The sequence below is a fragment of the Acanthochromis polyacanthus genome, chromosome 6 (assembly GCF_021347895.1).
Source record: "Acanthochromis polyacanthus isolate Apoly-LR-REF ecotype Palm Island chromosome 6, KAUST_Apoly_ChrSc, whole genome shotgun sequence".
In the NCBI taxonomy this organism is placed as follows: Eukaryota; Metazoa; Chordata; class Actinopteri; family Pomacentridae; genus Acanthochromis; species Acanthochromis polyacanthus.
This window is the reverse complement of record NC_067118.1, coordinates 40,881,242-40,894,152: the sequence shown is the minus strand read 5'-3', so window position 1 is coordinate 40,894,152 and position 12,911 is coordinate 40,881,242. Positions and strand designations below refer to the sequence as shown.

The 12,911-nt window shown below is 39.5% G+C and overlaps 1 protein-coding gene across 1 annotated transcript in view; it reads left to right on the top strand.

Annotated features, from left to right (window-relative positions):
- Nucleotides 1-1,750: 1,750 nt before the first annotated feature.
- Nucleotides 1,751-12,911, top strand: part of LOC110969822 (N-terminal EF-hand calcium-binding protein 1-like) — a 30,083-nt gene continuing 18,922 nt past the window's right edge. The window contains exons 1-2 of the mRNA XM_022219996.2: nucleotides 1,751-2,082; nucleotides 6,374-6,398. Coding sequence (XP_022075688.1) covers nucleotides 1,966-2,082; nucleotides 6,374-6,398 — 142 coding nt within the window. The 5' untranslated portion in view covers nucleotides 1,751-1,965. The remainder of the gene's footprint in view (nucleotides 2,083-6,373; nucleotides 6,399-12,911) is intronic.

Genomic DNA, 12,911 nt, shown 5'->3' with positions numbered 1-12,911 from the left:
TCATCCCATCTTTGTCTTTTAAAAGCCACACCTATAGAGCATGGATTAACTCAGTGGTTGAGAATTTGTCACCAGATGAACAACTTAGAAGGTATTTAGTGAACAATCTGCAAAGGTGAAGCCTTTTCTAAGCAAAACAACAGAAACAAGCAGGTTTATTTACGTAGCAACTGATCAGAGGTCATTCAGAATTTATGTAATAAATTTTAAAAAACAGTGCAGACAAGTTGGGTAAAATACACACAGATTTCTTTTTTTTTTAAAAAAAAGGGGAAAGATGTATGAGATAAAGTATACAGCAAAGCTGGAAATAGATTTATTAAAATTAACCCTCATGTCATCCTGCAGGTCAAAATGGAACCGTTTTAAAGTTTGAAAATGGGGGGGGGGGGGGGTTTCACAGTGAAACTTCTGATGTCCACATTTTCAACATTTTTGGGAAATCTTTGAACGTTTATTGGTTGGGGGAAAAAAAGAAATGTTAAAAATTATCAAGAACATTCACAAAAATTCAACCAAAATTACTGGATTTTGGTTGATTATTTTATGTGAATGTTATTAAAGAAAATATTAGAAGTTTTACTGATATATATGTAATCACATTAGATATTTTTAGGATTTTTTTGGGAAGATTTTTACTCATTTTAAAAAAAAAATATTTACAAGAATTTTCTTACCAATTTTTTTTTAAATAAAATTTTTAAGGAATTATTGGAGTTCTCTTCCTGAAGGTTTTGCAAATTTTCAGAAATTTGGGGAATTTTTTTTGCTCTGTTTTTGGATTTTTTTCAGACAAGGAAACGACACTTTTTGGTAAAAATGGGGACAACAGTAGGGTTAAGTGAATGAAAGTGCACCCAAGTAGGCACCTATCTTTTTCTTTAAGTCAGAAATAAAACATTGTTTGCTTGCTGCTTTTCTATTTTTATCCAGTGCACTGTAAAACTTAATAACATCCGGTAAACATAAATAGATACGAATAGTCACACAGCCGCTGTTTATTTGTAGACAAATAATGCAGGCGTGTGCAGAAACTAGGAATTCCTACGAGGACACATCATGAGATTAGCACGTCTTTGTGAGCTTTGTTGCTTGCTAATGACTTGTAGTGTGATGCATATTACATAACACAATAAGGTGTGCTCATGTGTGCAGTCACATGTATGATTGTTGACAAACTGATGCAAATATGTTGTTTGCTTGAAACTATACAAAGGCGATTGGATGTTTGTATTCTGAAATGATACGAGCCCTGTGATGATAATAAACGCATTTTATTACAAGAAGAAAGAGGCTCTATGGAGTCCTTTGGCACATTTAGGACTGGAGAAATATTATGGGGATATAATAAGGATATTGAAAGAGATATTTCTATTCTTATTACTGTGAATATTATGGCTTCCAATGTTATAAAATCCACATATAAATGTCTCATTTTCCCACACTGACGTCCCTCTTCACTGCCATGATTGGGTCTCATTAGCTCTCTTAATTGGGGTATTGACAGAGCAAGGAGGTAAACGGAGGCTGTTTTTCTCTGCTTTGTTCTGCTTTCTCCCTCTGTTAAACTCCTTCCCTGTCAGCCAGCCCTGTAATTAACCGTGTCTCTGACGGTGTGAGTCTTTTCACCAGCAGATGGTGCGTTCTTTCCTCGGGCTTTTATGAATCGTCGTCGCGTGGAGGCGGAGTTTTTCTTTTCTCTCTCTCTCTCTCTCTCTCTCTCTCTCTCTCTCTCTCTCTCTCTCTCTCTCTCTCTCTTCTGTCGACGGTACAGGCAGCAGGCAGAGGGCAGCAGGCTGGGCGCATCTCCTCCTGACTGGATCACAGGACCAGCCGCATCATCATCCTCCAGCATCCTCCTCCTCCTCCCCCCCGACAAGGACGAACCTCTCCACAAGCGCACAGGACAATCTCTCTTTTCATTTTCACTAAGAAAGCAGGCAAAATCGTATCGAAAGCTGCAAGATGCTGGCCTGTACGGAGCTCATCACCATGTGTCTTCAGTCCGCCAAACACGAACACTTGAGAAAGCAGCAGGAGCTCGACCACAACCAGAACCAAGGCGTCTCAATCTTCCAGGACGTGAGTACACTCTGTGATGTTGCAGCTGCAGAAGGGTTTCTAGTCCGGTGTATGTCGTTTTTTGGTTAATTTTCTGCACGCTTGCATCCATTTTTAGACCTGTTTTGCTCATTTCCACCTTTGGGGGAGTCTTTGCACAAATGCCCAACATAAATCTGTCCTTCATTCTTCTCTACGTGAATGGTTCACAGCGAGGTGATGCACGTCAGACGCTCTATTATGTAAGAAAGGTGAGTGTTTGCCCATCAGGGCATCAATAATACAGGAGGTGCTCCATCTGATGAACAGCTTTGATGCCTGAATTCCCTTCTTTTTTCATTAGGGATCGTCTGTTTCCTAGTTTTCATACAATAAGATTCATGGCACTGGTTGTGTGCTCCATGAAACATGCATAGAGTGTGAGTGAAAATGCCTTTTTAAAAATAGAAAAGATCCTGTAGTGAATTATTCATTCAGGCTATATAACAGGATATCATCACAATGCAACTCTGCTGCCTGCTTCTTTCTTCTGCCACAGTGTGACAAAAAGAAATCTCATCCTTTCACTATAAAAGCAAGTAAACACGTCCATTTAGTGTTATATTACATATATATTGGAGCCGTTGTGGCGTTTTTTGCTGAGGATGCTTCCTCCAGATGATAGAAGACCGAACAAGAGTGCATTAGTGGCATCATTTCCCAGCTTTAGACTTCCTGACAGCTGGCTGTAAATTAAATTCAGGTTCCTCGAGGCGGATTATTGTCCGGCCCAAAGGGGAAACTAGACTGCAGCGAGTGCATGTTTGGTTGAAGTGCAGTTCTGCACACTGCAAACACGCTTTCCTCCACTGAACCTATAGCTGATGGATGCTCATTTAATCTGCATGCAGAACATGAAGAACAGGATCTCAACTTTTCCTACTTTAATGTCGTCATGATGTCTTTAGTCCAAACACACACATAAACTGCACTTTTTCTGCATCGTTTAATTCATCTGCCGAATCGTGCCACATTCACATTTCCAGCCTTTCACAGGAAACTGAGCCTTTTTCTGTGCTTTTCAGCCTCTGTTCAGGTTCTTTACAGCTCTCTTGAGGAGGCTTTTTGTGTGGTTTATCTATTTAATTTGACAGGCTGAAGGACTCGCTGCCTGGTTTTACAGACTCACAGTTGTGCGAATGTTTCACATTCCTGACAAGTGTGTTGCTGCTCTTTTGGAGGTAATAATCCGCCTGAAATGAGACGCTGTAGATGCTCGAGGACTGACTGAGCAGCGTCCATAGAGCTGCTGCTGCTTTTAGAAGATCTCCAGCAGCTCTGTGGGACGCCGCCAGCCTCCCATGTAACATAAAGGAGAAATAAAGGCCAGTAAATCTCTAGCCCAGGTTTCTCCACAGTTTATTGCTCCCGATTGTTTTCCAGATTTTATGGAGCTGCTTCCTGTTGTTTCCTCCGAGGTGTCTTAGATTGACGAACCTCTCTGTGGTCTGGAGAGGTGGTCTGAGTGTTGTATTGTTGCCTACAGACGTCATGAAAGCACCTTAATGTGTTCCAGCCACTGTTTGGAAAGGTTTTGTCCATTTAATTTCAATTCTTTCTAGCTTGGACCACAAATAACCTTATTGAACTTGGTATTGGACCCATTTTGGATTAAACACAGAGCTTTCTGACAAATAATTTCATCTGTAGCTTACTTCAAATGGACAGAAATCAAAAGAGCATAACTAATATTTGCTGTTTCAGCTCGCATGCTTTCTATGCTTCATTTTATTTTTGTTTTGAGCCTTTGTCTTCTCAGATATTAGTGTTGTTCAGTTGTTTTTGATGCTTCTTTAAGCCTCCCGTTGTCCTCATTTACTGACACAAAATTATTGTTTCCTTGTCTGAAAAAAATCCAAAAATTCAGCAAAAAAATTCCCCAAATTTCTGAAAATTTGCAAAATCTTCAGGAAGAAAATTCCAATAATTCTTTAAAAATTTCCCTTAAAAATTTATTTTAAAAAAATCACCCAAATTCGACAAGAAAATTCTTGTAAATATTTTCAAAAATGAGTAAAAATCTTCCAAAAAATATCTAAAGTGATTACATATATATCAGTAAAACTTATTTTCTTTAAGAACATTCACATATAAATCAACCAAAATCCAGCGAAATTCACTGGATTTTGTGTTTTTTTGTGTGCATCTTCAACATTTCTCGTTTTTTTCCACCAAAAAATGTTCAAAGATTTCCTAGAAATGTTGAAAATGTGGACATCAGAAGTTTCACTGTGAAAATATATTTATTTTTCCATAACCTCAAACTTTAAAACGTGTCAATTTTGGCCTGCAGGACGACACGAGGGTTAATTCCCACTGTCAGGTTGCATTTAAAAAGAAAGCAGCTACCAATTAAGAACCCACTTCTCTTGAATCTCGCTGTAGAATCAACATCAAAGGACATCAGATTCCCAGTGATGCTGTTTTACCCGACAAAAACGAACGAAAACCAACTGTTGGAGCGATGTAGTCTTCAGGACGAGCTCGCATGGTTTGTAAAGGATGACTTAAACCGTCTACAACATCCTAAGAAATTCAGTGCATTTCTTTTACTCTCTGTTGCAGTTAAGGTTCAGTAAATGTGTGTAGAATGGAGGAGGATGCTTTAGATGAGTTGAATGGGAGCCCAGCGTGTCGAGGCCTTCACAGTCCGATGTGCTTGAAAGGTGACATCTGGATGTGACTTTACCGCTTCAGTCTGAAGGTGGAGTTAATCGAGCAGCTGCTGGACTCCGTCGGTGCTCGTGATGGTGACCGAGCGGTGAAAAAGGGGGCAAAAAAACGAAGCTGAAATGAATGAGGTGTCGCTCTGATCGAACGCCTCGCGCTCCACAGACGGATCTTTTTCCGTCACAGGTCTGGTGTTACACGGAGATGAGCTTAGAAATGCCAAGATGGCACATTAATGCACATTTTGTGGGCTTTTTCCCCTCAAAACTGGAGAATATCTCAGAGCAGCATGATCGTTTTTAGTGGCTGGAAACATAAACATAAAAGCTATCGTTCCAGAGCTCCTCTTGGGGGCTCACAAATGTCAGCATTTCATTCCGTGAGATGTCTCCTGTCGCTTTTGTTATTGAAATGAGGAAATTACAGAACCGCTTAAATGTTCCCCTGCGCATAAAGAAAGAGGAAAAAGCTCTAAAGCAGATGGATTGCTTCACACGTTTATGTTCCTGTGTCATTGCGTTTCCAAACATCTTTTTGTGTGTTTGTGCTGCACTGATCCCAGATTTCAGCTGAACATCTAATCCAGGGGTGTCAAACATGCGGCCCGGGGGCCAAAACTGGTCCTCCAGAGGGTCCAATCCGGCCCTCACAGTGTGAAAATTAGAGAACATTCACCGCAAAATGTCAATTTTGTGACGCTATAAATTTAAAATAATTTCTCGACCATGACAAGTTGTTTAGATCATAAAGTAAAATAGATTGTTCATTGTTCTTCTGTCATTTTGTCTTGTTTTAGTTTATTTTTTTGGTCTGACTTGTCATTTTTCTCACGCTTTTGTCGTTTTATTTCTTGTTTTTGTTGTTTCGGGTTTCCTTTTTGTCTTTTTTGTGGTTGTTTTGTGTCATTTTTTGTCTCGGTTTTGTCCATTTTTTTGTCGCTTTGTAACCTTTTTGTCAATTTTTTGTTTGTTTTGTGTCACTTGTCTCATTTTTGTAATATTTAGTGTTGTTTTTGTTATTTTTTGTCTTTTTTTCTGACTGTTTTTTGCCAGTTTGTTTCTCTTTTTTTTGCCAGTTTGTGTCTCCTTTTTGTTATGCGTCTCGTTTTGATAATATTTTGTCTTGTTTTTGTTGTGTTTTTTGTGTTGTTTTGATCACAAAGTAAAATACTACATTGTTCAGTTCCAGATATCTGTGACTAAATGTTGTGTTCTTTTGTAAAAACACTGTGATCTGAAAGTTTTAATGTGTAAATGATAAACTGAGGCGTAATGTGTTGAAACTGAGCTTGTTTTTCATTAGAATTTTCAGGTTGTTCATGATGTTTTGTAAAAAGATAATTTTTTAAAAAAAAGATACCTTTTTTTTTTTGCACTAAAACCAATTAAACACTTGGAGTTGTTATTTTTGGTTATTATGCTGTGATTTTATTGGAGATCAAACTATCCTGAATGTGGAACCTGAGCTAAAATGAGTTTGACACCCCTGCTATAAACCGCCTGGGTGAAGATAATGTACATCCTTGTGTTCTTTTGTGTCTTTGTCATTTAAGCAACAACTCCATCTTCAAAAACCTGAACATGATCTTCTCCTTTCATTGCAGATCTTCCGCCGGGCAGACAAAAACGGTGAGTAAGGCAAACACACAGCTAATTGGATGACACGGCTAATTTAAACTCAATTAAAATCTCTTTGAGGGGGTGATTGCAGACATGAGTGTGTGCTGCAGCTTTGACGGCTCGGTTCAGACAGGCGGCATGTTTTGGGATTTCTGCAGCCTTGGTGGAACTGATCCTTCAGTTTTATTGCTTTGCTCTCCTTATAAAGCCTATAAATACCCAAGGTCAGGTGGAGCTGCATCTTTTAGGCTTCATGGCGTGATTGAACTTGACTGGATGAACTCACCCTGCAGGGATTGCTCCTCTGGGTGCGTCGCCAGCAGCAGGAACCAAGAATATTTCTGGCATGATTTGCAATGTATGAACACACAACTGTATGTCAGGGGTGAAAGTAGTTTTAAATTCTTGCCGGAACTATTAGTAATAGTTCCGGACCGTTCCGGCTTACTTTCACCCCATTCCGTCGATGCTAACCGTTGTAAATCCTGTTGAAAGTTTTTCAGCCAATCACAAGAACGTGTGGAATTTCACGTGTAATTTATTGCTCGTCCCAATGCAATAAATCAAGCGCACCTATTTGCTATTGGCTGCTACTGACCATAACAATCGCTGTGTTACGGAAGTAGACACGCATGCGCACTCACGTACTGCTGAGTGAACTCCGGTCGATATCTATGGATAGCAGGCAGGCCGGGCGGCGTACCGGCGTACCCATAGATACCGGTGGAAGAGCGGCGTACCGCCAGCAGATCTTTTCCCGGAACTGCGTTCCGCCACCAGATCTTTTGCCGGTACGCAGTTCCGAACCGTTCCGGCTTACTTTCACCCCTGCTGTATGTACAGTAATCTACAATCATAGCTGTTGCTTCCTTGGCCTTTTTTCCTCTGTAGAAAACCACATTTTAACTCCAATTCAAATGAGATTTGCACTAAATGTGAATTTAATGCATTTCCCCATGCAGACTGTTTCATTTGATTAATGTGTTGCGGCGTTACCTCGTCACTTCAAAGCAAGCCCTCCCCTCTAAAAGTCTCGGAGGGAAACACAGAAGCAGCATTCTGCCTGGAAAACAGCGCTGACAAACGAAGGGAAATGTTGCTGCTGTTAATTTCCTATTCATGCGCTCGCGACTCCATTTAACGGGATGTAAAATGCGAAAAGCAGCGAGTGATTAATGCTCACGAAGTATCTGATGGCTTCTCTCGGGAGGACGGTGAACGTGTTGCGTGAGAGCAGGATTAACGATGCAGTGGTGATGTGCAGGGGTTTCTCGGGTGCCTCATGTGGAGATATGTAGATACAAAGAGAGAAGTCATTCTGTGAATTATGAATGGTCCCATGAAAAGATGTTCTGTCTTTGTTGTGAAGAAGCTGCAGATCAGGGGCATAAAACTCATCTTAGTTCATGTTCAACATTCATCCCAATTAAATCTGACCTGGGCCCGACCAGTGAAATCAGAGCAGAATTACTGATAAATAGCCACAACTCCAATTGTTTCCTTTGCTTTAGAGCAAAAAAGCACATTCTGACAGTGTCAGTTAAATATAATTTACACATTACAGCTTCCAGATCACAGACTGTCTACAAAGGAACACAATGTTTATTCACAGTTATCTGGAACTGAATCATAGAGTGTTTTACTTTATGATCAAAATGACAAAAAAGACAAAAAACAAGACAGAATATTACAAAAATGAGACGAGAGACAAAACATTTGACAAAAAAAGTTACAAAGCGACAACATAATGGACAAAAAGCGAGAAACAAAATGACAAAAGCAGATGAACACGAGCGAGACAAAAAACAAGAAGCGACAAAAATGCTGCACAAAACAACAAATTAAGTGCAACAAAAAAATGACCAAAAATAGGCAGACAACACAAGCAAGCCAAAACCGAAACACAAAACAACAAAAACGAGAAACAAAACGACAAAAAAAGACAAAATATTCCAAAAATGAGTCAGAATATGACAAAAAAATGAGACAAATGACCTGAAACAGTATGAAAAATTTGACAAAATAGTTACAAAGGGACAAGAAATGGATGCAAATGAGACAAAAAAAATGACAAAAAAGGAACAAAATGCAAAAAAATGGACAAAAAACACACAAGTGAGACAAAAAGGAAACACAAAATGACAAAAACCAAAACCTAAACAACAAAAACATGCGACAAACGAAAAGTTAGACCAAGATATTACAAAAATGAGTTACAAAATGACAAAAAAAAATGTGGCAAACGACACAAAACAAAACAAAAAATTAGACAAAATAGTTACAAAGTGACAAAAAATGGACACAAACGAGACAAAAATTGACAAAAAATAACAAGGCCTAAAAAATTCAACAAAAAACACACAAGCAAGATAAAAAGAAAATACAAAACGACAAAAACAAGAACCAAAACGACAAAAAAAGACAAAATATTACAAAAATGAGACACAAAACAAGAATGAACAATCTGGTATTTTATTTTACAATCGTAAAATAACTCGTCATGGTCTAGAAATTATTTTAAATTTATAGTTTTACTAATTTACAGTCTGCAGTTAATGTCTTCTCTGTAATTTTTACACTTTGAGGGCCGGATTGGACCCTCTGGAGGACCGGTTTCGGCCCACGGGCCTCATGTTTTACACCCCTGCTGTAGATGAAGGAAAGGATGGGTGGATTTCTCTTCCTTCAGTGTTTTTGTACATCAGCAGAACAACACAGCAGCTAAAACATGACAGATACGTGACGACTTAACAGAAATAGATGCTAAATGTCGTGTTTAGATGCAGTTCTGGAAGCCTCTGCTCCACCTTCTGCTCACACGAAGCTATTATATTACACTTTCTGTTGAAAAAAGATGAGAGTTGGAGCAAAATGAGGCAACTCCGCCGTGTGTTTGTGTTAACCATCTTCTATAGGCGGCTCTCGTCTCCTCCGGCTCGCTGAATCGTGAATCCAAGAGGAACGAGCCTCCTTCAAATCAGCACTGAGCAGGCTGCCGTATAGAACGCCTCGAGTGCTGAGACTTTACCACATAATGAGGCCTGGCTACCAACCCCCTGCACGCCTCTCTGCTATTGTAATGAGGAATTACATTTTTTTTCTTTTTAAAAGCAGAGAAACAATGAAGCGGATCCTGCTTTTCCTCAACAGCCCGCTGAGCTCAGAGACGCAAAGAGATGAAAGTATGATCAGTAATACTGCGCTCTCATTTGACAGTGCATCTCTGATTTGTGACCAGAATTAAACGACAAAAGAAAAACACTCAAGTCAGCAATCAGGCTCTGAAATGAAAAGAACTCTCGTGGAGTAGAGAGAGCGTTTTGTTTCGTGTGAAGTCGCAGGTTTGCATGCAGGAGACTTTCATAACAAACGCTAAATTTGCATTTTATTGTCTGTGCTAAAACCTTAACTCGAGCAATTTGTCAAACCCACTGAAGGCTGTGGTTTTATTTCACAGACACGTGGCTCGACTTTCCACCGTTTTGTTGCTGCTGTTGTTGATTCTAATCAGAAATATGTTTCAGAAAAGTGACGTCTGACTGCACGAGCTGCTTCTGGATCTCCTCTCTAGTCAATAACTGCAAGAGAAGTCGTCGTTCTCTTGTGGTAATTTAATTACTGCTGAGACGGTTGAAGGCAACAGCCGAACTCTCCCAGGATGCAGTGACGTGCTCTAAACACCAGACAGAAGCATTATGGGTGGTTAGCGAGATGCAAACATCCTTCTGTCGTTTGTCTGTTTCATTTTCAAGCCACAAAGTTAGAACATGCGTTATTTCCAACTCAAACTGCAAGAACAGATGCTTTGAAATTCATTGTTTTCTTTATAACGTGTTTTAAAAATATCGAAAAAGAGCAATTTTTATAAGCTCTCAGTGACATAACGGCCCAAAATCAAAAGGTATTTAATTAGGTGTTGTATAGGACAAAGAAAACGTTTCATTTTAGTGCTTAAACTGCAGAATATCTGTAGCCTAGCCACGCTAGACCCATGTTCTGAAGGAACAAGGGTCTAGGACCGCTCAACAGGGAGGGAGGCGGGCTAAAAGGTTGTCTTTCAAATCACTCTGCAGCAATTGGGTAGGTATACAACCAATCAGTGCAACGAATAGGCTGACGGAGTTCCTCGAGCGCTGGCGGATTGTGGCTAAGTCCCATTAGCTTCCCAACCAGTGGAGCCAACTGGTATATTAAGGATTTGCCATATCCCGTCGGCATAAGTCCAAATACGTCTTTCTTCTCAATGAAACACTTCAGTGCCGTCCTTTGTTTATCTTTCAAGTTGAATTTTAGCTTCAAATCTTTAAGGGCTGTGGCCAAAGCCGAGTCCAAAGATAACTGTTTATTGTGCGCCGGTTGTTTCTGTCAGAATCGTCACGCCTCTGTCGTCACTTCATTACGCCCACCTTCTGACTCTACACTTCATGGTGATTGGTCCGGCCAGTTTTAGGAGAATCCAGCCTCGAGCCTCATGGAGGGTAACTAGACCCACCCTGGCAGAGAATTAAATGCGTTGCCGTGGGTTGTCTAGCGCGGCTAGGCTAGAATATCTGACATTTGTGCTTGAAAAAAATGTTGCTAATTGGTTAATCAGACATTTCTGACATCTGTGGGGAAAATGTGCAGCAAGAGCTTTTATTTTCCCACTAAATATCCTGTAAAATACTAATAAAATCTATATTTGAGTTGAACTTCTGTAAGATCAGGTCCCCAGGTTTGTCTGTAATGGAGGTTATTTATGGCCTCCTTTTCTTGCTGCTCGTATTCTCTTGAATTGCGCTGATGGGATTTATGAATTATTAGTGCTGCTTTGGTTTTTACCACTTCCAGCTTTAGGATTCCCTCAGGGCAAAATGTTCCCGGAACACGAGTGGAGGAGAATGTGTAGTCTAGGGCGCAGTGGTTTTGTGGGAAATTACTGTATAGCTGTATAAAACCGATCATTTTTACAGTTTTTACAATAGTATGAAACTGACAGGATATCATTACACCTCAGAGAGACGACAGAACAGCAAATGTTTTCTGTTTTTGCTTGACGTAGTTCACCGAAATGACTGCTGAATGACAAATCTGGCTGTCATTACCTTCTAAAATAATACATTTCCTCATCAAGTCTGGTTAATTCAATAATAAAGTCAATGTTTACTTGCCAAGAGAGTCAAGAAACTCAAGCATCAACCTATAACTGAGGGACTTTTGAAGTCCATGGGATTTATCTTGCATACATTTTTATTAAAAGTTGGAAAAAAAAAAAGTTTTTTATGTTCATTATGATCATGTCTTTACAAATTCAATCATTACTTATTATGGAAATAATCACTTATTAATAAAAAACGACTGGATAGCACTAAAATGTCAACTAAATAACCGTCCCAACTTAATAACAACCACCTTCTAAAGAGCTAAATCATAATAAATTGAGTTTTTTCAGAAATAGTTTGGATTTTGTCCTTTATATTAAATTGAGATAATCATGACAGATGTTTATTTTTGGCAATAGATCAAATTTTAACTCCAAGGCTTTCTGACTTATTTAATATAAAGTAGTCAGCAGGTTTACTACAATATCTTTATAAATAACTTTGAATTTTACTCAGTTGTAAATATAATATTTAGAAGAATCTTTCTATAAAAATGCCATGTGGTGTTTGGTTAGAATTAAAGGAAAATTTCAGCTATGGAACAAAAAGTCCCATAACTTTGCGTTGACCTTTACACTGATTTTGAGTACTAGTTTGTATTCTCAGGCCCTTAGCAGTGATATTAATTGCAGAGTCTTCTGCAGTGCTGCTGGAGCTGGTTTGTGCATATTAAGTGGTGTAATTTGGAGCGAATGTGAAATCTTCTAAGAGCACGTGCCGGACAGAATACGGTGCTTTGGTTTGCCAGACAAACAGCGTGCGTTGCCAGCAGCTCTGATCTATGAGAAACACTGAACACTTGCATAATGCGCCATCTGAGCCGTGTTCGGGTGTGAATCCAAACCAAAAGCGACTCGGCAGAGAAAACTGGAGCGTGACTCAGAGACGCAACAGATTGTGTTTGCTCCTACATAGTGTGCAACAAGATTTTTCTACTAGGAAGTTTAAGAAAGGACTTATGATTCTTTGTCCTTTAATGGCTTCACCTTCCAGCTGGGTTTACCCTGACTGGTGCTTGCTAACAGAACTTTCCTGCACATCGATCACGTTCAGCTCCGAGCAGGATCTCACAAAGGAACAGATGACGCGATTAAAACGGGTCTCAGGAGGCTTCAGAGCGATTGGAGCAGAACCGAAGTTAGATTTCCAAAAACAAGCCCATGATCCTCCCCCCCCCCCCCCCAGTTTGATCTGCAAATCCACTGGAAGCTGCTACAGTACATGAAGGTATCAATTTGATATGAAACTGTGTTCATGGGAATCCAAAAGTGTTTAAAATTTCATTCTTTAGCAACAAAATTATGACATGAATTGGTACCAACTCAAACCAACAGCTCAAAATAATCAACAAAAGCTGAATTTACTGTCATATAGGACAAAG